We start from the raw sequence: 26,132 nt of genomic DNA on the forward strand, positions 1-26,132 counted from the left end.
AAAGAGGAAGGATTTGGAGGTGTGGCACCCTTCTGCTACTCTCACATCAGAGAAAAAAAAGAAAGAAAAAAAAACCTCCAGCAATTTCACAAGCAACCTTCTCTCTCTAAGTTGCTGGAAACTGTCCCCAAAGTCCTGAGCTCTTCCCCCACCCCACCCCACCCCACCCCAAGCTGGCTCAGTTCCTCATCCAGCCCCAGTCTTTATAAAGCACCTCGGCCTTCACTGTTACCTTCAGTCAGGAAAAGGCTGAAGTCAAGGATGCAGGCTAGACTACACTGTGTGGCTGTGGTCCTGATGCTATGGATGGGGAGCTCCAGGTTTGGAGAAGGGACTGCCAATCCTGGAATTGTGGTCCAGATCACTAGAAAAGGCCTGGAATATGGTAAGTGGATGGAACTGTTTTCTCCTGGTGTCGACATTCTATTGTAGGCTGAGGTACTGACACTGCCCACACTTTGCATTTGTCACCTTTCCGGCTTCAATTTCCCCATCTTGAGTCTGGGAGAGGATGGGGGGAGGAGTAGGAGTAGACCACCATTTTCCCTCACATTGAAAGAGCTAGGGCCAGGCACTGGTGGCTCATACCTGTAATCCTAGCTACTTAGAAGGCTGAGATATGAGGATCATGATTCAAAGCCAGCCCTGGCAGGAAAGTCTGTGAAATTCTTATCTCCAATTAACTACCAGAAAAAGTGGTAGAGTGCTAGCCTTGAGCACTCTGGGATGGTGCCCAGGCCCTGAGTTCAAGCCCCATGACTGACAAAAATAAAAAAGGAAAAAAAAAAAGAAGTGGGACATATATTAATGTGGAAACTCTAGGGGATCCACCCAAGACTGACTGGAGCAGAATCTGCATTGAAGACATATGACCTAAGCAACAGTGCCAAAGCTGAAGGTTTGATACTCCTCTCCCCTCTACTGTGGCAGTAACCGAGTCCTCCAGAGCCCCACTATAGTTGATCCTTGCACAAGCCCTTGCTGCACTAGTAAGGACCAATGATGGTCATTTGCCTGGCACTGTGAATCATGGACAGAATTTATTTATTTGCTTTTCTTTATGCTAGTACTGGGGTTTGAACTCAGGACCTGGGCACTATCGCTTAGCTTTTCCACTCAAAGCTGGCATTCTGCCACTTGAGCCATTACCTCCTTTTCTTGTTTTTGATGGTTACTTGGACACAAGAGGCTCACACAGAGGGGCAGGGAAGGTGGCTTAGTGGTAGAGTGCTTGCCTTGCATGGATGAGGCCCTGGGTTCAATTCCTAACCACCACATAAGCAGAAAAAGCCAGAAGTGGTGCTGTGGCTCAAGTGGTAGAGTGCTAGCTTTGAGCTGAAGAGCTGAGGGACAGCACCTATGCCCAGAGTTCAGACCCCATGACCACGACCACCACCACTAACAACAACAAAAGAACACACAACAAAAGAGGCTCACACAGATGTTCCTGCCCAGATCCTAGCCTCCTGAGTAGCTATGATTACAAGTATGAGCCACTGATAATAATTTAATTCTTAGGATCAAATTAGTATCATTAGTACCATCTTGCTGATGGGGAAACTGAGGGTTGAGGAATTTAAGGGATTCACTTGGTATTGCCTCAACAGTAAGTGGAATTCAATCACAGTGACATGATTACAAAGCCCAGCTCCTCAAGCTGTCTGCCACATAACAGACTAATTGAAGATCCTTCCCTTGGCCCCCTTTGCTGCTCCAGCCCACCAGTATGCAATTGCCATCCTGAAGAAGGAGCTGTCTACCATCACAGTGCCCAATCTCTCAGGACACTTCAGGATTCGTTGGGTTGGATCGGTCAGCTATGATTTTCACAGGTGAGGTCTCCTTTCTCTACTGCAGAAACAGCGAAGGAGGAAGGGTGGGAACCAAGACTTACAGGGGAAGGAAGATCAACACAGACTCAGAAATGGAATAAAAATAAAAAAGAGAGAAGCCTCTGGGGTTGTATGGGAATTCAGTCAGTGAGAAAAAGAGAAGCTGCATTTAGAGAGGTGAAATTGGGAGTCTTTATTGGAGAGCCCACGTCTGCAGGTGGACTGCTGTCTCAAAGACCTGCAGCCCAGGACAGAACTTGAACCAAGCTTTTAAAAACCAAAACCAGGGCTGGGAAGGTGGCTCAGTGGTAGAGCGCTTGCCTTGCATGCATGAGGCCCTGGGTTCAATTCCTCAGCACCACATAAGAAAAAAGCCAGAAGTGGCTCTGTGGATCAAGTGGTAGAGCGCTAGCCTTGAGCTGAAGAGCTGAGGGACAGCGCCCAGGCCCAGAGTTCAGGCCCCACGACTGGATCCAAAAAAAAAAACAAACAATAAAAAACACATGCTTTGGGGGGAGACCAAGCCTTAAAAAAGCAGAACTTTATATGGACATACTCAGGTACAAGCTCAGGGGTCAGCTGAACTTTCCATATGAGGGGTACACCTCAAACTTTCCATACATGGAGATAATCAGAGGCAAACAAATCAGATCATTTAAGGGAAACTAAAGGCCAGCATTCTCTGTAACAAAGCTCTCCCAAGGCTAAACAGCATGACATCTGCAATTCAATGAGTGGCCTCTCTCACCTCCAGGCTTTTCAGTGCTGGGTGGAAAGCTCCCTCCACCTAGCTAGGCACCAGGATGGAAGTAAGGACAAGGCATATTGCTTAGACCCAGTCTCCTTACTTCATTCCCCACTGGTTTTATGTACATGAAATCAAATCATTGATTTCTCACTGAGAGAGCTGCATCAAGCCCTTAGGAATATGAGCCTAACCAAGCTACTTTAACCAACACTTACAAAAGGCTCTTCTGTACTAGACCTGTTTCATTAGCACTAAACAACATGTTTTTTCTAAGGCTGCCAGAATTCCCCTGTAATTTTTGCCTGGGCTGTTTCTACCTGTAATTTAAGGAGTCTCCCACAGTCAAAGTTGGTTCCATATGACTGAAACCCATATAGCCAGGAGGTTTGGAGCTTAAACATAATCAGCAATCCTTTCCCAGATCAGGCTGAGTAAGGCTTACAAATCTATGTACTACAGAAAGAAGGTCACACAAAAAAAATCTGAGCTCCAGCAAATCCAAAGCAGCTTTTCTCTAGGAATCAGCCATGTGTGATGAGGCCAGGCAGGGGTCCCATCTGTTTTTACCATGGTGGGCAGGATGACAATGTAGAGTTCCATCCAGATAGCTATGAGGCAGTCTTTGAACTTTTCAACTTAAGCTGAATCTTCAGGTTGGAAGGAGTGGGCTGGATCCAGGCTGGGCAACAACAGCTATCTCCCAGACTGTTTACACACCTTCTGCTGAGTTACCTACAAGTTCTGCGGAGACTTTCATCAGAGCTGGGCAGCAGCAGCTGTCTCTCAGAAGGTTTACATACCTTCTGATGAGTTGCCTACAAGTTCTGCAGCGATTATGCCAGGACTGGGCAGTGGCAGCTGTTTCTCAGAAGGTTTACACACCTCCTGCTGAGTTGCTTACAAGTTCTGCAGAGACTTAAGTTAACCTAAGGCAGGAGCCTGACTTTAGTAGAATATATTTCCCAATATTCTCCTGGTTGCTTTCTCTGAGAACACCAATTTTGAATTAGGGAGTCCCACTGTTTTGTTTTGGTTTTTGTCAGTTGTGGGGCTTGAACTCAAGGCCTAGGTACTGCCCCTGAGCTTCTTTGTGCTCAAGTCTAGCACTCTACCACTTGAGCCACAGTGCCACTTTCAGTTTTTGAGTGGTTAATTGGAGATAAGAGCCTCACAGGGGATTGGAAATGTGACTTAGTGGTAGAGTGCTTGCCTAACATGCATGAAGCCCTGGGGATGATTCCTCAGTATCACATAAATAGAAAAAAGGCAGAAGTGGACCTGTGGCTCAAGTGGTAGAGTGCTAGCATTGAGCAAAAAGAAGCTCTGGGACAGTGCCCAAGCCTGAAGTCAAGCCCCAGGACTGGCAAATTTTTTTTTTTTTTTAAAGAGTCTCACAGGGAGTTTTCTGTCCTGCTGGGGCTGGCCTTGACCATAATCTTCAGATCTAAGCCTACTGAGTAGCTAGAATTACAGGAGTGAGCCACTGGTACCTGGCCCACCCACTGGTTTTTAAGAGAGTTTTTAGGCTGTGGCCTGGGGCAATTTACCAGGGCAACAACTTTTGTTAACCAGATTTTCTCCAAAAAGGCTAGGATTTCCTGGGAAGTCACAGAAGGTTTGAAGTTGTACCTCCATCTCTCACAAATGCAGTCTCCACATTCAAGGGCATCTGTACTAATTACCATTGTTTTTCCATGCCTATTTCTTTCATCTATCCTCCCTCATTTTCTCAAAAATGAGTTCAGTTCCTTGATCTTAAGGGGAATTGATGGATAAAGATCCATCTTCTATAACTTCTTTAAGCTGAGTAAAGGGCACTGGGCCTGCCTATCTTACCAAGGGCTTGCTAGTATCAGATGTCCTTAGGAGAAATAGTACTCTGATTGACAAAAGCATTTTCCTGCCTGCCTGGGGAACCTGATTTTTACTGACTCTCACAATGTCTAAGTTACCTGTGCAGTCTTTTAGATAGCTCTCAATAAGAACATGATCTCAGGTCCATACCCTATTGGGTACAAACTTCTTCTCCTGAGCAGATGACTTTATATGCCTGGTGCTAGATCAAAACTCACTGCCTATTAGGGCTTTGAGCAGATGCTGGGGTCTGGGATTTTAAACTATCCCCCATATGACAGTCCTAGCTTTTTACTACCCAATACAACAGATGACTGACAGACAAGGGTGTAAGTCCCTGCCCAGTTACAAAGTAGACAGACATGGGCATTAGATAGGCATGCCTACAAACTATTTTTCTTATAACCTCCCAGCTCTGATTAATTTTCAAGGGCCAAACGCAAGTGTCTCCAAAATCTGACACCATCTCCTTTCATGTGAGCAGTATCTTCCAACTGCCTCTGGATGCTCTGTTGTCATCAAGACAAGATTTTGTCCCAGCAATCTCTCTCCCATGCTGGGATAATTCCCCCTGAACTCAGGGCCTGGGCACTCTCCTGAGCTCTCCTGCTCAAGGATAGTGCTCTACCACTTTGAGCCATAGCTCCACTTCCAGCACTCTGCTGGACAACTAGAGATAAGTCTCACAGAGACTCTTTTTCCCAGGCTGGCTTTGAACTGCAGTTGTCAGATCAAATGAGTCTTTATCAAAAGCTCCTTTACTCCAATTGAAGCAATAAGGAGATCGATAAAAATAGTTTTTAAGCATGGGTTACCTGGAACTTATAAGAATCAAAGTTATCGCTAACAAACTTGTAGAAGTCATCTGTCCCTCTGTGTGCCCACCTGTAATTGCTACAGAAGATTTGTAAAAGCAAAACTGAAACAGCAATTAAACAATCATATTCTTAATTTTTAACTGAATATACTTTAGGACACTAATTGAAACCACTGTTACCAAGTCAAACCTTTGCAATTACAGCAGAGAATGCAGGAAAATGCTCTGTATCCAAGGTAGCTCACACCCTTGAGAAACAGACATTACACAGCAACAAGGCCTTAAACATAAATACTTATGTGAACTTTAGTAGTCTTAATTTTTGTTTTTCCACTTTTAAACAAACATTTAGGACAATTTTACTCCCCAAATTTCTTTTATCCAGGGACTCATTTTTAAATCCCTTTCTAAAGCCTTCACACTTTAGCTTTGATTTACATTTACATTTAACCTTTAGAAACCTTGAAGCACTAGATAATGCCCCCTTTGCAGTCTGAATTTAAAACTGTCTGCTTTTCTTCTGCAGTCTAAGTTAACTCTTAGAAAACCTTTGAACTTAAATGGCATAGTTTTTCTACATGTAAGAATTACAAGGAGGGCTTGGGAAGGTGGCTCAGTGGTATAATGCTTGCCTTGCATGCATGAAGCCCTGGGTTCAATTCCTCAGCACCACATAAGCAGAAAAAGCTGGAAGTGGCACTGTGGCTCAAGTGGTAGAGCCTGTTCCCAGCCCAGGCAGGAAAGTCCATGAGATTCTTATCTCCAATTAACCACCAGAAAACCAGAAGTGGACCTGTGGCTAAGTGGTAGAGCACTAGCCTTGAGCTGAAGAGCTCAGGGACAAAGTTCAGGCCAGGAGTTCAAGCCTGACAACTGACCAAAAAAAAAAAAAAAAGATAATTCCTGACAAAGAAAGTAGAAGAATTTCTCTTGCTTTCTCCCTCTTTCCATCTACTATTCTTCCTGTAGGTGGTTCTCATTGTCCAATCCTAATTGCAAAGGATGCTCGAAAATTTAGTTTTCACAGGTCAGTCCCAGTATAGGCCAGAGCAAGGGAAGGCCATGGAATTGATATGAGGGCAGAGGGAAATAGAGAGTAGTGTGTTGCTAACCTGAAAAACACTTACTTGTCCAATTGAAAGAGGGACAGCTGCTACTCATCTACACTTGATACAGTAAGGAAATCTGCTCTTCTGATTTTTTTTCCCAAGAAGCCAGCTGGGTTGGTTTTTGTTGTTGTTTGTTACTGTTGTTTCCTCCACATTGTTCAGTGTAAAATTTTTTTCAATTTAAAATGTTGGCAACTGGGGCTGGGAAGGTGGCTCAGTGGTAAAGCACTTGCCTTGCATGCCTGAGGCCCTGGGTTCGATTCCTCAGCACCACATAAGCAAAAAGAAAAAAGCCGGAAGTGGCACTGTGGCTCAAGTGGTAGAGCACTAGCCTTGAGCTGAAGAGCTGAGGGACAGCGCCCAGGCCCAGAGTTCAGGCCCCATGACTGGACCAAAAAAAAAAAAAAAACATGTTGGCAACTACTGGGTGCCAATGGCTCAAGCCTGTAATCCTAACTACTCAGGAGGCTGAAATAAGAGGATCTTGTCTGAAAGTTAGCCAAGGCATACAAATCCAAGAGCTTCTTATCTCCAAATTAATCAGAAAAAAAAGGAAGTAGAGTGTTAATCAAGTAGTGGCTGCCAATAAAGAACTCTGGCCAGCCGAGTACTAGTGGCTCACACCTGTAATCCTAGCTACTCAGGAGGCTGAGATCTGAGGATCGAGATTCAAAGCCAGCCCAGGGAAGAAAAGTCCATGAAACTCTTATCTCCAATAAACTACCAGAAAACTGGAAGTGGCATTGTGGCTCAAGTGGTAGAGCGCTCTCCTTGAGCTGAAGAGGTAAGGGACAGCGCCCAGGCCCAGAAAAACTCTGGCCAGAGCCTGGTGCTGGTGGCTCATGCCTATAATCCTAGTTACTCAGGAGACTGAGATCTGAGGATCACAGTTTAAAGCCAGCCCAGGCAGGAAGACTCTTTTTTTTTTTTTTTGTCGGTCGTGGGGCTTGAACTCTGGGCCTGGGCGCTGTCCCTCAGCTCTTCAGCTCAAGGCGAGCGCTCTACCACTTGAGCTACAGCGCCACTTCCGGTTTTCTGGTGGTTTATTGGAGATAGGAGTCTCACGGTCTCTCCTGCCCTGGCTGGCTTTGAACCGCGATCCTCAGATCTCAGCCTCCTGAGTAGCTAGGATTACAGGCGTGAGCCACCAGCGCCCGGCTCAAGGAAGACTCTTATCTCCAACTTGCCACCAGAAAATCAGAAGTGATGCCGTAGCTCAAAGTGGCAGAGCACTAGCCTTAAGTGAAAAAGCTCCAGGACAGCACTCAGGTCCTGAGTCCAAGCCCCATGACCAACCAAAATAAAAACAAAAAACATACTCCTCCCAGGAGATCTTTTGTAAAGGGCTAAGGTAGTAAATATCTTGAACACTGTATGTCACATGGGCTTGGAAGGACTACTCAGCTCTGCCTTTATAGTGCTAAATCAGTCATAAACAAACATAAATAGACGGATGGAGCTGTGCTTCAGTAAGCTTTATTCATAAAAATGGGTGGCAGACTCTATTTGGTCCAGAGGTCATAATTTGCTGAGCCCTGATTTCCTTCCTTCCTTCCTTTCTTTCCTTCCTTCCTTAGTCCATCCCTCCCTCTAACCTCTTTCCCTCTCTCCTCCCTTCCTCCCTCTACTTCCTCCATTCCTTCTTTCCTTCCTTCCTTTTAATGTTTTAGACAGTCACTTTGTAGCCCAGGTCTATAATGCATGATCCTCCTGTCTCTACCTCCCAAAGGCTGGGATTACAGATGTGTGCCTCTATGTCAGGTTTGAGCCCTGATCTTTTTTTTTTGGTGGGGGGGGTCTGGTCGTGGGGCCTGAACTCTGGGCCTGGGCGCTCTCAGCTCTTCAGCTCAAGGCTAGCGCTCTACCATTTGAGCCACAGCGTCACTTCCAGCTTTTTTTTTTCTTTTTCTGCTTATGTGGTGCTGAGGAATCGAACCCAGGGCCTCATGCATGCAAGGCAAGCGCTCTATCACTGAGCCACCTTCCTAGCCCGGAGCCCTGATCTTGATGAGTCTTAAAATCTTTGCTTATCACTGCAATCTTTGTAATCAATTACACGTCTTTGCAATTGCTGTCAAAGACAATTCCAGGCAGAGAAAGCAGGAGAAATACTGTAACTTTCTCCCTCTTCCTGTCTGTTACTCCCCCCTCAAGTGCTTCCCACTGGCCAATCCTAACTAGAAGTTAGAGGCAAAGGAGGCTAGGAAATGAAGTTTGCACAAGTAGAGCTCCAGCCTTGAGCAAAAAAAAAAAAAGTTAAAGTAGAGCACAAGGCCTTGAGTTCTAACCCCAGTACTGGAACAAAAAAAAAAAAAAAAGATAAGATAAAAATCAAGGCAACTAATTAAAAATTTGAAAACACTATTTTAAAAAGAAAAGTGGGGCGGGGGAAGGGGGGATGGGAAGGGGAAACAAAGGAGGAGGCAACAATGCTTGATAAGAAATGTACTCATTATCTTACCCATGTAATTGTAACCCCTCTGTACAGTATTTTCACAATAAAAAAAAGGAAAAAGAAAAGTATGTGTGGCCCCAGACAGCCCAGGGTACCAGTGGGTGAGCTCTGATGAGATAGTGAATCCTTGTTTCTTTTTCTTTTAATTTTTTATAGCTATTATAAAGATGATGTACAGAGGGGTTACAGTTGCATACGTCAGGTAAAGAGATTTATTTTGTAGTGCTGGGGATGGAATCCAGGGCCTCACACATACTAAGTGTACTCCCCGATCCATTGTTCCTATTGGCAGTCATGAGTGGAGGAGGGGACGGGGGAGAGGAGCCCCAGCTTTCTCTGTGAGGACAGGGCACAGCTACAAAGCCAGCTTGCAGGATCCTGGAGATAGTAAAGGTCAAGTCAGCAAGTTAAATTGGAACCATGATGGAGTGAGTATCAAAGGAAGGCTAAAGACGTCTAGGCTGGGAAAGGCACCCTGGAGGAGTCAGCAGATGGACAGACATGAATGAGCTGCTTGGATGGTCCTTTGTGGTTTAGACCAATAAGCATGGAGGTCTGGAGGAGGCTCTGGGGACTCATTCAGGGCTCATGTCACAATGGATATATTCTGGCTTTTCTACCTTCCTTCCTCAGCTTGCAAATTCATCAGTTCGTGCTCCGGAACTCAGATCTGAGTCTACTTCCAAAGCAAGGAATCAGAGCAGCTCTATCCAACAACTACATGTCTATGAGTGGGAACTGGAAGGTGAAAAAGGCATTCATGTGAGTGGTACCCGGATGGGAATGTGGCTCTGCCTACATATCCTAGATTCAAGTTCTAGTTCTTAAATGTCTACTTTACAAAAGTAGCCACACTCAAGAATGCATAAACTTCAGTCTCTTTGTCTGGGGCTAATAATTGATAGGTAAAATGAAATAGAAGTAAGCCATTTGGCAGTGTGCCTGGCACATAAAAAGAAAGCAATACACACTGGGTGTTATAATTGTTAAAACTGGCCCAGACAAGAGCCACAGCTAAGCTGGGCACCAGTGGCTCATGCCTGTAATCCTAGCTACTCAGGAGGCTAAGATCTGAGGATCCCGGTTCAAAGCCAGCCTGGGCTGTAAAGTCCGAGAGACTCATCTCCAATAAATGACTTGGAAAACCAGAAGTGGCGCCGTGGTAGAGCACTCACCTTGACCTGAAGAGCTGAGGGGCAGCGTTCAGGCCCAGAGCTCAAGCCCCATGACCAACAAACGAACAACAACCACAAAAAGAGCCACAGCTAGGTTGTGGGAGCATGGGAGCAAATATAGGTCATTATCCTTAGATTCTTTTCCTTAAGGATGACCTTGATTACATAGCTTTCTCGTTTGTTCCAACCAGCACCCTCCAGGGAACCTTTGATCTCTCAATGGATGGCATTTCCATCTCCATTTCTCTGAACTTGGGCAAGGACCAGTCTGGGCACCCTACTGTCTCTGTAACCCACTGCAGTAACTCCATTGGCCAGGTCAGCGTTCACATATCTGGATCCTTAAGGTAAGTGACCCCATGTACTCATAGGGGACAGGCAGCACTGTCTCTGCATCCAGCTCACTCCTAATTTAGCTCATCTAATGAAACCCAAGATCCAATGTTTTAAGACTTATCAAGATCAAGGCTCAAAGCTGGGCATGGCACTGCACACATGTAATCTCAGCCCTTAGGAGGATTAAAACTCCAGGGGGATAATGAACTCAAGGCCTGGGATACATAGTGAGACTCTCAAACATTAAAAAAGAAAGAAGCTAGGCGCTTGTGGCTCACCTTTACAATCCTAGCTATTTAGGAGGCTGAGAGCTAAGGTTTTTGGTTCAAAGCCAACCCGGGTAAACAAATCCCAGAGACTTAACCAGAAGTGGAGATGTTGTTCAAGTGCCAGCCTTGAGAAAAAAAAAAAAGTTAAGCAAAAACTGGGGTCCCTGAGTTCAAGCCCCCTATCCTAGAATAGAAAAGATAGTTACTAGGAGCTGGGTCTTACTTGCCCTGTATGCTCACAGTTTCAGCAAGAGAGGGCACCCTTTCCCATACTCCCTGGGGAAACCCTGGTTGGAGCTTTCATTGGTCTATGTTGGGTCACATGCTCATCCCTGAACCTATCATACTGGACAGTGATTAACAATATCAGAGTCAGGCTGAGGGTAAGGGTAGGGTTAGCCACATTGAACAACTAGGCTGAATATGAAGAAGTGGGTTTTAAAGCAGGACAAAGGTGCTGAAAAGTTTACACTATCATACATACAAGAGTTATCTTCCCTTGGGATAAACTCATCTGTCTGGGTCTCACTGTTGGGTTATTCCCCTTGGGAGGCTCAAAATGTATCCTGACCCTTTCTTCTCTTTTCTTTAGCTGGATCATAAACCTCTTCCATCAAAGAATTGAAAAAAACATCAAAAAAACCTTGGAACAAAAGGTAAACAAAAAGATACAATTGGTAGATAGCATATACATTATTCATCTTTACATATTTGATATTTGGGAGCATGTTGTCATTAACATGCTCAAGTATGTTCTCATTAGAATTTGCATAACTAAATCTTCCTTGGGACTGGGAAGGTGGCTCAGTGGTAGAGCACTTGCCTTGCATGCCTGAGGCCCTGGGTTCGATTCCTCAGCACCACATAAGCAAAAAGAAAAAAGCCGGAAGTGGTGCTGTGGCTCAAGTGGAAGAGTGCTAGCCTTGAGCTGAAGAGCTGAGGGACAGCGCCCAGGCCGAGTTCAATCTTCCTCATTCCCTATGCAAAGGAAAAAGTCAAGGCTTTGCCACAGTTTATGTGATCACCTATGCTAAATGGGTACTTAGTACCATCTGTATGTTATTTGATTATCTAATTGTAGGTAACATGAAAGAAATATTGGTGAGAAATTATACCATGTAAAAAATTACTTCCAGGAAGTAAAATTTACAACTTTTTAGGAGAAAACCTAGGGTATCTTTTTCACCTTAGGTATATGGTTTCCTAAATAAGACTCCCCTGGTCCCCATAGCAAGTGTACATCCAAAGAACAGTAGTGAGGATGAACTTCGATGCCTCTTGCCTCATGGCCTTGGCAAGGCTTCTGTGAATGGGAAGTGCATCTTTGGTTTACCCTTTGAGTACCTTAGAGCACATTAAGGGACCCACTTGACCTTCAATTTCCTCACTCATAAAATGAAACCAGTGACGTCTACTTGAAGATGGTTGGTGAGGATTCAATTAGATAGCTACACAATGAATCTAGCACATTCACCATTATCATCATGACAGAGTCCTCTATCCATTGAATGTGTGTGTGTGTGTGTGTGTATGTGTACGTGTGCCAGCACTGACATTTGAACTCAGAGCCAGAGTGCTTCCTTTTAGCTTTTTCACTCACTTCCTTTTCACTTTACTTTTCCTTTTTTCACTTGAGACACACCTTAATGTCCAGCTTTTTGGTACTTAATTGGAGATAAGAGTCTTACAGAGGAAGTGGTGCTATGGCTCAAGTGATAGAGTGCTTGCCTTGAGCTGAAGAGCTCAGGGACAGAACCCAGGCCCAGAGTTCAATCCTCACTACTGGCAGACAAAAAAAAAAAAAGATTCTCACAGACTTTCCTGCCCAGTCTGGCTTTGGCCGTGATCCTCAGACCTCAGCCTCCTGAGAAGCTAGGATTACAGGCACAAGCCACCAGTACCCAGCTTTCAATTGTATTTTATCTCCTTAACTCTTTACCATGGACTATGTGAGCTCTATAGTTGGTTGATCTGGTACTTATCTGGCTGTGGTATCTTGCGTAACTGTCTTAACCTTTCTGAGCCTCAGGATCCTTGACTATGAAGTAGGAACAGCCATAGCATCTGCCATGCCATGTGAGGATGGAGAGGTGTGATAGACTTATTAGTAATGCCTGGTACAGGAAAGAGCTAGGGAAAGTGGGGGGAAGAGGAGGGGGAGGGAGGCTTTCCCTAGAACCACTGAAGCTCCCAACAGTCCTGTGTGGGTTGTCATCTCTGCTAAACAAATAGGGAAAACTTGAGCCAAGAAGAATCTGGATACCACATGCCCAAGGAGGCTGAGCCCAAGAAATGGTCACTTCAGACGCCATTACTGGCTCCAGCCCCCTGGAGCCGTGAGTGCAAAGTTCCAAGTGGCTCTGCAGAGAGGTTCTCTGGCCAAAGGCAAAGGAATTGGTGGAAAATGTATAGGACCTAAGGGAGAGCACACCATCCAAGACTGGAGATACACACACACACACACACACACACACACACACACACACACACACACACACAGAGGCTAGTATGTAGCTAAGTGGCAAAGCACTTGCCTAGCCCTAGCAAGTGGAATGCCCTGGGTTCTATCACCAGTACCAAGAAAGAAAAGAGATGGATAGATAGATAGATAGATATAAAATTATAGTACTAGGATTTGAACTCAGGTCCTGGTGCTTGCTAGGCAGGTACTCTGTCATTGGAGTCACTGCCAATTCCATGCTGTGGACTGTGGGGGACAGTGGCCTCTCTTTTCTTCCCATCCTACCCCTCACCACCTAGCAAACACACAAAAGCTGCACAGGACAGGGGAAACCAGGCATTCACTAACAAGCAGAGAGGTGGAGGAAGAACTCAACCGGCCTTCTCACTATCTTCCACAGATCTGCGAGATGGTCAGGAAGTCAGCAGCCTCGAATCTGATGCCCTATCTCCAGAGTCTTCCAGGTTTGGAGTTCTAGCCCCCACCCCCACCCCGACCCCCCTCTTGTTATCATCAGAATTCATAGCACTGGATACTCTGGAACCATCAACCCCTGAGGCAATCCTGGGTTGGAGATGGAGTAGTGGGGTTTGTGGGGTTGGGGAAAGGACTTCAAAAGCTGATGGCAGGATGAGGTACCCAGAGAATCACAAATTCACTGGCGAGAGTCACATGTGGGTTGTGGCTGGGTTATTTAACAATTCAATGTGCTTTGAGCTTCCTAGGTGAAGCCTGAGGCCTCTCCTAGCCCTATCCCCAGAGGTCATAGGGACCTTCAACAACCACACAGGTTGCTTTTCTTCTTTAAATCCACAGCTACTCCTCTGACTCTCAGAACTCAGCCCAATCTTTGGTGATAAGGCCTTGCCTGGTCTGGCCCTACCCGCCACACTTCTTCTCCAGGTTCCTCCTACTCCCTGTCACTCATGCAGCCACATAAAGTCCCATTGGTTCCTCTGACATACAAGGCCCCACCAGTTGCAAAATCCTTGCTCACACCCTTCCCTCTGCCAGGCACGTCCTTTCCCACATCCTCTTCCCCTTCACCCATCAGCACTCCTCCTTCAGATCCCGGTCCACCCACCTCCTCAGGAAGCTTCTCTGAGTCCCTGTCCAAGCCAGGCTACCAGCTTCTGCTCTGCCCCCTCCCCCCCCCATTATATGGCTGGCCTTGCCCTCTGCACTGTATATTTATTAGCTCAAGTATTTTGATGTTTCCCCCACCCACTTCGGGCTCCATGAGGATAGGGACTTAGACTAACTTACATGTTTCTTCGGCCCCTTGAATTGTGCCTGGCATAAAATACTGAAAGAATGAATGAATGAGCCAGGCCTGGTGGCTCAGCCTATAATCCTAGTTACTCAGGAGGTTGAGATCTAAGGATCACTATTTGAAGTCAGGCCAGGCAAGAAAGTCCATGAGACTCTCATCTCCAATAAACCACCAGAAAGCCAGAAATGGCACTGTGGCTCAAGTGGTAGAGTGCCTTGGACTAAAGAGCTGAGGGACAGCGCCCAGGCCCAGAGTTCAAGCAATGTTACCAGGCACTGGTGGCTCACACCTATAATCCTAACTACTCAGGAAGCTAATATCTGAAGATTACAGTTCAAAGCCAGCCTAAGAAGGAAGATCCTTATCTCCGACTGAACACCAAAAAGCCAAAAGTGGAGTTGTGGCTCAAATGGTAAAGCACTACCATTGAGCACAAAAGCTCAGAGATAACACCCACACTATAGGACAGCCACAACAATAACAACAATAATAACAAAAGAGCCAGGTACCAGTGGCTTCTATCTGTAATCCTAGCGACTCAGGAGGCTGAGATCTGAGGATCACAGTTTGAAACCAGCACAGGCAGAAACTACTCAGAAAAAGCTGGAAGAGTTGCTATGGCTCAAGTAGTAGACCACAGCTTTGAGCAAAAGGAGCTCAGGGACAGTGCCCAAGCTCTGAGTTTAAGCTCTAGTACAAGAAAGAAAAAAAAAAAAAGGCAACATCTCTCTCCCTGCTCTCTCCTGATTATCTCTAGCTTCAAGTACCATAGCTCACTTCCAGTACCATTTCTATCCTCCAAAGACTATAGCTCATGTGAATGAATTCCTCAGAGTTTACACATCTGTGCAGGACCACTTGGTTCATAAGGCTGCCTCTTTCCTGTCTCACAGTCACCACAACAATTGACCAGATTTCTGGTATCGACTACAGATTGGTAGAAAATCCCCAAGTGTCCTCTGAAGACCTGAATGTGTTCTTCAAGGTAAGGGCCTGGGTGGGGGTGCATGCTTAGAACTGAGTACCGCTAGGAAATCAGTCCCATCTCCTTGAGTCAGCCCCTCCCCTGCCTTTCCTGTCCTTCTACATCTTAGTCTCCATCTCTGCCTGGTGCCCACAATGGGCAGATGGGGCATTAGGAACTGCAGACTAACACCTAAGGTTGAGGGTCTGTGGGCCAACATGGTAAATCCCTCAAGTCCAGAAGGTGAGTTTGAATCCTGGCTCTATTGCTAAATGTACTGAGGGGACCTTGGGAAAATTGCTTAATATCTCTGAGCCTCTACTGAAAATGGAATGGTAACAAGGTTGCCTGCACGTATTGTGGGGATAAAGTGAAATGACCAGAAAGAGATTAGCAAGTACTTAGCCATGGTGTGTGTATAAAGTGTCTTCATTGTTACCTGCCTTACCCCTACAATAGCCTGGAAAATGGCTCCCCAAGATGGCTACATCCTAACTCTTTGGATCTGTAAATGCTCCTACATATGGCAAAAGGGACTGGGAAGGTGTAACTAATGTGCCAATGTTGAGATGGAGAGATTACCCTTGTCTGTCCTGCTGGGCTCATTGTGACCCAGGTCCTTGGGATAGGAAGACAGGAGACACAGAACAAGGATGGTAAGAATGGAAGCAGGGGGTGAGGTAACAGGGGGTGGGGGCAGGATTGCAGGTGGAAAGGACAGAGTCCTTAAAGCTTTCACAAGAAGCACAGGCCCTCAGATCTGGAAGGGAACAAATCTGTATTGTTTAAAGCCACTGAGATTGTAGCTATCTGTCATAACAGCAGTAAGGAATGCATACATACACTCCTCTTCATCTCCTGTTCATTCTGACACTCCCCTGTGGGCTAAGCCAGGCTTTGGTGGACTACTTTGTCTAATGAGACTTTCTCATGTATTTCACTAATGCTTGCTTCTACGTGTCAGTTCTGAGAAGTGGTCCTCAATAGCTCAGTGAAATCCCATAACACCATGAGGCAAAAGGAAGATGACACCTTGCCCAAAGTTCCACAGCTAGTAAGGATATAGGGTATAACTCCACAGTCCCCACTCTTGCTTACTGTGCTGGAGCTCCTCTCCTCCATCCTGGGCTGGGGAAAGAGAATGCAGAGATGGTGGGGGATTTCAGGCAGCTGCAGGCTCTAAATGCAGTAGGGCCATGACACTTACCTATATTCAGGACAGACCGATCACTCAGCTGCCACCGAGCCTCAGCAGACCTCCCCCATGCAGGCTTTGGACATTTCTGTCTCACATCCTCACTGGTAGAAACTACAGTAACTGATAAGTCTTCTCTCTCTCTCTCCAGGGTGAATTCTTCAGCCAAAGCCAGCGCTCCCCAGTCCCCTTTGATGCCCCAGCCCTGATGTTACCCCAACAGTATGATCACATGGTTTACTTCGCAGTCTCTGAATATGTTTTTAACACAGCCAGCAGGGTGTACTACCAGGCTGGTCGCATGAATGTCACCGTCACAAATGAGCACGTGAGTGGTGGAGGAAGGGGGCTGAGGGCCCTAGGAGAGCTTCAGATGGGATGTAGCTCTGTGGATACTATAAGTAGCCCAGAAAGAAGGTAGACCTGGCAGCCTGTCAAACATAGATTCGAACCCAAACCATGCCCCAGTTTCCCTATGAATCCTAATGATGCCTTTTGCTAGGGAGACAACAACCATGGGCTGTTGTCTGTAAAGAGCTTGGTGTAGCTTGTTGGAGAAGTGTACACCTGAAGTATCAGCTATTCAGGAGACAGAAACAGAAAGATTAAGAGTTTAAGACCAACCTAGGCAGTTAATGAGACTCTATCTCAAGAATAAAATTCAAACAAAAGTGCTTGAGAGAGTACCAAGGGATGGAGTGCTTATCTAGCATGTTCAAGGCTCTGGGGTTAATTCCCCTACTGAAAAAAAATTTAAGCTGGGGAAGGGGGCAGATACCAGTGGCTCACACCTGTAATCCTAGCTATTCAGGAGGCTGAGATCTGAGGATCACAGTTTAAAGCCAGCCTGGACAGGCAAATCCAAAAGACTCTTATCTCCAAGTAACCAGCAAAAAGCCAAAATAGAAAGCACCAGCCATGAGTAAAAATGCCAAGCAAAAAGTGAGAGGCCTTGAGTTCAAGCCCTACTACTGTCATAAAAAAAAAAAAAAAAAAAAAAACTAAGATTAGGGGCTGGGAAAGTGGCTCAGTGGTAGCGTGCTTTACCTAGCATGCATGAGGCCCTGGGTTCAATTCCTCAGCACCACATAAGCAGAAAAAGCCAGCATTGGTGCTGTGGTCAAGTGGTAGAGTGCTAGCCTTGAGCTGAAGAGCTGAGGAACAGCACCCAGGCTCAGAGTTCAGGCCCCACGACCAAAAAAGCCCCTAAGATTAAAATAAATAAATTTCTAAAAAGGAAGGAGGGGTTGGGAGTCTGCTGCATAGTTAGCATAGTTAAACGAAAGGCTATGAGGCTGTGTCATGCAAGGTCCTCCTAGATGACAAGACAGCATTAGAGCTGGAAGAGTCATTAGGATAATTTTCAGGAAGCCTATGGAGAGAAGAAGAAGGAACAAGTGTGGAGATCTGAGGCTTCAGCATAGTCCTGGCACCTGGGAAGGAGCAGAGGGTTAAGACAAATCCAGATCTTATGGGATGATCAGCTCTAGTCAGCACCTAAAGAAATAACAAATAACACTAACAGCCCTGAGCACTCTACCCATGCATCCAGTGAGGTTAAGTGTGACTGCCTTCACTGACAGCTGAAGAGACTGACAACACTGGCTGCCAAGGACTCGGCAAAAAAATGGCGAAAGCAGAATGGGAAGCCAAACTGTATGAACTCAGGATCCACCCCTCTGACGGCAATGCTGCTCTGCTATTCCAGCAACTTCCTACTTCCCCTGCTTCAGGGACCCCTAAACCTTCCAATGCAACTCAACACCAACATGCTCCAGGCCCTGGTTCCTCAGGTGAGAACTCAGGTTCCTCGAGCTGGGCCAGATCCCGGGACCATGTTTGGACATCGATGAGCTGTAGGTAGAGTTTTAATATTACATTAGTAGAGGAAAAGCGAGGTGATGGTGGATTAATCTCAGATATCCAGGAGGCTGAGATCTGAGCATTGAGGTTCAAAGCCAGTACAGGCAGGAAAGTCCATGAGAATCTTATTTCTAATTAGCCAGCAGAAAGCCCAAAGTGGAGCTGTAGCTCAAGCGATAAAGCACCAGCCTTGAGTGATAAAGCTTACTGACAGCCTCTAGGCCCTGAGTTTAAATCGTAGTACACATGCAGCATGAGGATTTGGATGGCCTGCACTTGAATCTGAGGTTTGCCATTTCCTGCTTTGGAACTCAACCTTACTGAGCCTTACTTTCCTCATCTGTTTACCGGCAACTGCCCTGCCTGCTGGGTTGCTCAGGAAGGAGATAAAACAACTAGCACAAAGGCCCTTTTAGACATGCATGGGCACCTTAGGCTGGCTAATCATTTGCAGCTAAGCTGATAATCACCCATTTTTTTTTTAATGTTTATTTAAAGGCCATGCTGGAAAGTGATGGGGGAGGTGAGAGAGTAGGAAAGAGCAGTTAAGCTACAGTCCCAAACTTGCCTTCTAGACAAGGTAGCGCTGGAAGGCAGTATGGTGGCCATCTACCCCTATTCAAGCCATCTACTGAGTGTTTCATCCAACCAAGATAGTTCTCTGTTGGAAAGGAGCTCTGAAAAATACAACTCAGGGCTGGGAATGTGGCTTAGTAGTAGAGTGCTTTCCTAGCATGCCTGAAGTCCTGGGTTCAATTCCTCAGAACCACATAAACAGAAAAGGCCGGAAGTGGCATGTGGTACTGTGTTAGCCTTGAGCGAAAGAACTCAGGGACAGTGCCCAGGCCTGAGTTTAAGCTCCAGGACAGGAAAAAAAGAAAAGAAAAATAGAATTCAATTCCATCTGGCCTTCCCAAATGCTATTAAGGTCCCTCTGTTTTTCTCTTGGTCTCTCCTCTCACTCCAGCTGTCCAGGTTGCACCGTAATATGCAGGTCGAGCTTGAGGCATCACCAGAATCAGAACCACTCCTGATGTTCACCCCTGGGAACGTGACCCTCACACCTGTCATGAACATTCAAGCCGTTGCCCTCCTGCCCAACTCCACTGAACGCAAGCCACTCTTCCAGTTCAGGGTGGTAAGTGTAGCCTTGGTCAGGAAGCAAAGGGCATGGTCACCATGGGTAAAAGGTTCTCCTTGGCTGACAGATGATGACCTCGCTGATAGATATGGAAAGGCTGTTTCTGCTTCAGTGGTTTCTACCTTCCAGACTATACAGCCAGGCTTCCCGCAGGCAGAGTTCATGTACCATCATGTAACAAGTCATGTACCATCTGAGTCACAAGACACTTCTTAGTCATCCACTTTATTCCTTAATGATTCTTCTTCCTTCTCTTCCTCTTCCCCTCCTCCTCTTCCTTTTCCTCTTCCCCTCCTTCTCCTCTTGCTCCTTCTTTCTTCTTCTTTTTCTTGACACTTTCACTCACTAGCTAGCATGTTCACTCAGTTGAAATGTTTTAACTTTCTTATTGGTTTGTTTTATTTACTCTACATTAAAAAAGTTAAACATCATTCTATTTAAATTATAAATAAAAATGATCAAATTATCCTTTTTAAAGAACATTTAAGTACTTGGCAGTACTCTCTAAATTGACTTACAAATACAATCCTTGTCAAAATATCAGCTAGATTTTTTTTTTACAATCCTTATCAAAATATCAACTAATTTTTTTTTTTTTTCTGAAAGCTGATCCTAAAATTCATATGGCGGTTTAAGGGGCCCTGAGTAACCAACACAATCTCAAAAAAAGAAAGTTGAAAGACATACTTCCCTATATTTGGGGGATGAACTCATGGCCTTGTGTTCTTGCTTGGCTATTTCTACTCAAGGCTGGTGCTCTACCACTTGAGCCATACCTCTATTTCTTTTTAACTGTTTAATTGGAGATAAGAGTCTCACAGACTTTTCTGTCCTGGCTTGCTTCAAACCATGATCCTTAGGTCTCTGTCTCCTGAGTAGCTAGGAATACAGGCATGAGCCACTAGAATCCAGCCTTCAAATGAGTTATAAATGGAAGTGTTTTAGGATACTGACACATACATACTCACCAGGTATTACAGGCGGGAGCTCACCTCCTGGTGAGAAGTGGATTCAGGCAAAACAAAGTCCTGTGCCCATGGACCTCCAGACTTCACAACACTCAGTGAGGGCAGTCCTCCCCCTCAAGGATGTCAGTTGGTGGTATCTACTTCTACAGGGCCTCAGGGCTTCTTGAGTATCCTTTGGCCTCTTCATCGCCTTCTCTAAAGCACTTAGTCATGTCACCGATGGAAGACTCCCTCACTCACAAGTTACCAGTTCTTAGTGTGGTCTCACTTCTTCCACTAACATGGAGAGTTCATAACTCAGCTTTCCTGTTTTCCGTTGTGGATCCCCTCTCCCCACACCCTCCATCTGTAATCCTGGGGAGCCTTTGTCCATGTAGCCATAGGACCTGGGTTTCCAATGGCTATAGATTTGTCTCCTGAATCAGGAGCCAATGGAATGCTAAATGGGCTTTGCTTTTCTAGAAAACTAATGTCTCCATCAGCATAAGCATGAACTCCAGTAGGATCGTTGGTTCAGTGACTGAAGCAAGGTAAGGGACAATGGGCAGGGTGGAGGTGTGGGGAGAGGGAAGAATATATCACAGCAGTGGCCAGAGCCATCAGTCTAGCTCACTAGATGTCTCTGGAAAACACCAGTCTTTCAAAAATGCACTTCTTGGGCTGGGAAGGTGATAGAGCGCTTGCCTTGCATGCCTGAGGTCCTGGGTTCGATTCCTCAGCACCACATAAGCAAAAAAAGAAAAAAGCCGGAAGTGGCGCTGTGGCTCAGGTGGTAGAGTGCTAGCCTTGAGCTGAAGAGCTGAGGGACAGCGCCCAGGCCCAGAGTTCAGGCCCCACAACTGAACCCAAAAACAAAAACAAAAATGCACTTCTTTTGACAAGTGCCACTGGCTCATGCCTGTGATCCTAGCTACTCAGGAGGCTGAGATCTGAGGATCGTGGTTTGAAGCTAGCAAGAGCAGGAAGGTCCACAGGGCTCTGTTGTTTTTTGTTGTTTTACTGGTCCTAGGGCTTGAACTCAGGGCCCGAACTCTGTCCTTGGGCCTGTCTGGGCTAGTACTCTACTACCTGCACCACAGTGCCACTTTTATTGGTTTATTGGAGTTAAGAATCTCATGGACTTCCCTGCCAGGCTGGCTTTGAACTGCAATCCTCAGGTCTCAGCCTCCTGAGAAGCTAGGATTACAGGCATAAGCCACCAGTGCCCAGCTTCCATGAGACTCTTTACAATAATTGCCAAAATGCTGAAAGAGGAGCTGTGTGTGGTTCAGTGGTAGAGTGCTAGCCCTAAGCACGCGCACATACACACACACACACACACACACACACACACACACACATTTCTTATGTAAATAGAAACAGTGCATTCTTTCTTCCAACTTAGTATTTATACCATCATAATTTCTTTTGGATGATTACTCAGAACACTTTACCTTTTTGTGTGTATGCCAGTACTAGAACTTGAACTCATTGCCTGGAGACTGTCCCTTAGCATGTTCACTGAAATCTGGTGCTTTATCACATGAGCCATAGTTTCACTTCCAGCTTTTTGGTGCTAATTGGATATAAGAGTCTCATAGACTTCCCTGCCCTGGCTGGCCTTGAACCATAATCCTCAGATCTCAGCCTCCTGAGTGGTTGGAATTACAGGAGTGAGCCATGGGTGTCCTGCTCAAATTTTACTCTTCACACATGCTTCTTTCTTTCTCCATGCAGCAAACTGGAACTGGAACTGAACCACTCCAGTGTCAGTTACATCAATGTGAGTTATTTTCTCAGTGCCTCCCGAATGTCTTTGCCTAGCAGTTTCATGGGCCCCAGGACATATGCCAAGGTCCCAGATAGGACACCCAGATCTGAAAGCTATTGATGAATGAGAGGTTCTAAAGGGGTTCTAAAGGCTCAGAGGGCCTGAGCTTTGGAGCAAGATACCAGCCTTGCTACCTGCTTGTGGGACCATGAGCAAGTCACTTACCTTCCTGAACATTAGTTCCTCAAATTGTAATAGCATCTATCTCAAGTGGTAGCTGTAATAGGTAGACAATGAGTTAAGCAAGACATGATGACAAAATATCTAATATAGCTGGGCACCCATAACTCATGCCTGTAATCCTAGCTATGTAGAAGCCTAAGATCTAAGGATTGCAGTTCAAAGTCACTCTGGGAAGGAAAGTCTATGTGACTTTTATTTCCACGAAAACAACAAAAAAGATGAAAATGCTGGGAAAGTGGCTTAGTGGTAGAGTGTTTGGCCTTGCATGCATGAAATCCTGGGTTCGATTCCTCAGAACCACATACACAGAAAAAGCCAGAATTGGTGCTGTGGCTTAAGTGGTAGAGCACTAGCGATGAGCAAAAAGCTTAGGGACAGTGCCAGGGCCCAGAGTTTAAGGCCTGGGACTGGCAAAAAAAAAAAAAAAGATGAAAGTGAAGCTGTGTCTCCAGTGATAAGAGTGCTAGCCTTGAGCAAAAGCAGCTCAGAGACAGTGCCTAGGCCCCGAGTTCAAGCTCCATGGCGCACCATCAAATGAGTTTACATTTAGGGAGAGTGATGAGACGTGGGGGTCTGGCTTTAGGAGGTAGGGGTTATGACAGGTCAATGATCCAGAGGTTGGTCAGATGTTCCTCCATTGACTATCTCATTCCTGTCTTGGTCTTTTTGCTCTGGCCCCTCCTATGCTCTAGATGCCGTTGATGAATGCAATCTTGAATTACTATGCACTCAACACTATATATCCCTCCCTCAATGGTAAGAATAGCTCCAAAACTAAGATCCACCCTTTCCATAGGATTCCAGGGTCCTCTATGAAGGATAGGAGCTGGGAAGAGGCACTATTGTGAACTAAGAAATCAGGAAGGAGGGGGCAAGCTGGGTATCAGAAGGTGAGAAGGTAGAATATGGAAGAGGAAACTGTCGGAGACTTGCTAGGTCAAGCAAGGTGACTTTGTTGGAGGTAAACTTGGACAAGGGCTGCCTGAGAATCAGCAGCCCTCCCCATATCTCTCCAACTGGTCTCTTCCTAGCCTTTTACACCCCGGAGCTAAGAACAGCAAGAGTGGCCTGGCAAAGAGACAGAAGGGAAGGAGGTGGACCTCAGGAATGAGGACCAGTGTGCTAGCCCCATCACTTTGGGTGGTGGCGGGGACGCTTGGATGGGCTGTCCATGGTGGTCCACCCTGAAGGAGCTGCCTTCCCCAGACCTTTGCCTACATGTCCCCTGAATGCTAGCACTGACCCCAAGGTTGTGATCTGTTTTCACACTTCCTGGTGTGCCCAGCTCACTAGCTCACCTCTCTGCTGTCCATCTTTCAGCAAAGCTTGAAGAGGGTTTGCCACTCCCTCTTCCAAGAGACACCTTCCTCAAGAACATGGATCTCCAGGTTCACAAGGTAAGAAATGGGACCTGTGTCAAGGGACATAGACCTGTGGTGAAGCTGGGGGAAACCCGACTCCCACACATCCTAGGCCTCATTTTTAAAGATAGGAAAATCATTGTTTTCAACTTTAGAGCATCAATAGCAGGTACCAATCTTGACATCTGTTGTTGTTGTTTTTTTTTTTTTTTGGGGGGGGGGGGGTTCCGGTTGTGGGGCTTGAACTCTGGGCCTGGGCGCTGTCCCTCAGCTCTTCAGCTCAAGGCTAACGCTCTACCTCTTGAGCCACAGCACCACTTCCGGCTTTTTTCCTTTTGCTGAGGAATTGAACCCAGGGCCTCAGGCATGCAAGGCAAGCGCTCTACAACTGAGCCACCTTCCCAGCCAGCCAATCTTGACATCTGTAGAGTAGCTCCATTCCCAACAATCCAGTGCAGGTGCTGGGTACCTGACACATGCAAGATATGTGTTAGCGATGTGTTAGCCATGTGTGTAGAATGCTCAAACGGCCATATCAAGCCAGGCGCTAGTAGCTAATGCCTGTAATCCTAGCTATTCAAGAGGATAAGATCTGAGGATCACGGTTCAAAGCCAGCCTGGACAGAAAAGTCCATGAGACTTTTTTTTTTTTTGGTCGGTCATGGGGCTTGAACTCTGGGCCTGGGCACTGTCCCTCAGCTCTTTAGTTCAAGGGGAGCACTCTACCACTTGAGCTACAGCGCCACTTCCGGTTTTCTGGTGGTTTATTGGAGATGGGAGTCTCATGGTCTCTCCTACCCGGGCTGGCTTTGAACCGTGATCCTCAGATCTCAGCCTCCTGAGTAGCTAGGATTACAGGCGTGAGCCACCAGCGCCCGGCTGTCCATGAGACTCTTAACCAATTAACTACCACAAAACAGGAAGTGGCACTGTGGCTCAAAGTGGTAGAATGCTAGCACAAAAGAGCTCAGGGAAGCCTGGCTCACAATAGTGAGCTGGGTGCCACTGGTTCACACTTAGCTACTCAGGAGGCTGAGATTTGAGGATCCAGGTTCGAAGCTAGAGCAGGCAGGAAAATCTGTGAGACTCTTATCTTCAATTATTAATAAAAGCCACTAGTAGAGCTGTGGTTCAAGTGGTAGAGTGCTGGCTTTGAGCAAAAAAGCTCAGAGAAAGCACCCAAGCCCTGAGTTCAAGCCCTAGGACCGGCACCAAACAAAAACAAAAAACCCACATCAATAGGGCACTTCTTAATCCACATCCAGAGGCACGTTAGCCACCTTCATTGTTCATGATGTTCTTACTCGAAAAAAGTGCTGTACAGCCAAGTCATAAAATGAGTATCTCAGGCAGCCTTAGGGGGTTTTGTTCTCCTGGAGAAGAGGAACATGACATTTACGGATGTCTTCTGGAAAGCAATAGCTCAGGAGGCAGGGCACTAAGAGGGAGAGTGTATTAGTAAGACTTTCAAGGCCTAAAGGCTTGGTTTTTGCATTGGCCTGGCTTCTAACTCCAAAAACTTGGCCCTGCCAGCAGACTTCCTTTATAGGAAGCAAGTTAAATTTCTTTGTTTTTAATTTTTGGCTGGTTGCAGGGTTTGAACTCAGACTGGGCACTGTCCCTGAGCCCTTTTCACTCAAGGCTAGTGCTCTATCACTTTGAGCCACAGTGCCACATGCAGCTAATTGGAGATAAGTCTCATAGACTTTCCTGCCTGGGCTGGCTTTGAGCCATGATCCTCAGATCTCAGCCTCCTGAGTAGCTAGGATTACAGGCACGAGTCATCCATGCCCTGCTAAATGACCTTTCTTGACTATCCTTTTTGTTCTCTATAGAATTTCTTGCTTTTAGGGGCTGATATCAATTAGGCTGAAGACAAGACTACCTGTGACTGGAAGAGCAGACAAACATTACAGCTGGACCTGCTCGTTTGACCCAGGCTTCAGCCATTCTGCCTCCTCTCATAGGAAAGGTCCCCAGAAGGACATCTATCTGAAGACACACTTGATCAGGAGACAACTTCCCAACTTTTCTCTTCCATTATTAAAAGTCCTTCTCACATCCTTGTGCAGTCTCTTGGATTGACCCTGGGGAGAACAACTTGGGTTCCATTCTGCCTTATAATTCTAGTACTTCTTATAAAAGAAAAGCACAAGTAGTGGCCATGCACCATAGCTCAGAGCTGCCTGATATTAAACATGGGAATCAGCACAGTTGCACAACTCAGTGTCATAGTTAAGGGAACAAGAATCAGACTAATGGGTTCAAAGCCTCCTTCTGTCACTTCCTGAGCTCTTCTGGTGGAGATGGGACCACAG

The 26,132-nt window shown here is 46.1% G+C and overlaps 1 protein-coding gene across 1 annotated transcript; it reads left to right on the forward strand.

The window, feature by feature from the left end:
* The first annotated feature begins 251 nt into the window (after positions 1 to 251).
* LOC122120376 (lipopolysaccharide-binding protein-like) lies at positions 252 to 25,875 on the forward strand. The gene is made up of 15 exons (XM_042694613.1): positions 252 to 385; positions 1,718 to 1,832; positions 9,449 to 9,577; positions 10,182 to 10,337; positions 11,188 to 11,251; positions 13,457 to 13,520; positions 15,223 to 15,314; positions 16,640 to 16,816; positions 18,072 to 18,281; positions 19,319 to 19,489; positions 20,923 to 20,990; positions 22,177 to 22,222; positions 23,146 to 23,209; positions 23,774 to 23,850; positions 25,650 to 25,875. The coding sequence occupies exons 1-15, from the start codon at positions 262 to 264 to the stop codon at positions 25,680 to 25,682; spliced, it is 1,590 nt and encodes a 529-aa protein (XP_042550547.1). The 5' UTR covers positions 252 to 261; the 3' UTR covers positions 25,683 to 25,875.
* The last annotated feature ends 257 nt before the right edge of the window (positions 25,876 to 26,132 follow it).

Source organism: Dipodomys spectabilis, unplaced genomic scaffold (genome assembly GCF_019054845.1).
Source record: "Dipodomys spectabilis isolate Male_0828 unplaced genomic scaffold, ASM1905484v1 ptg000175l, whole genome shotgun sequence".
In the NCBI taxonomy this organism is placed as follows: domain Eukaryota; kingdom Metazoa; phylum Chordata; class Mammalia; order Rodentia; family Heteromyidae; genus Dipodomys; species Dipodomys spectabilis.

Excerpts from the sequence above, each read along its gene's own strand:
- LOC122120376 (XM_042694613.1), top strand. The coding sequence starts at position 262 with ATGCAGGCTAGACTACACTGTGTGGCTGTGGTCCTGATGCTATGGATG. Across the intron at positions 1,833-9,448 it reads GTCAGCTATGATTTTCACAG|CTTGCAAATTCATCAGTTCG; the intron begins GTGAGGTCTCCT and ends TTCCTTCCTCAG. Across the intron at positions 11,252-13,456 it reads AAAAAACCTTGGAACAAAAG|ATCTGCGAGATGGTCAGGAA; the intron begins GTAAACAAAAAG and ends TATCTTCCACAG.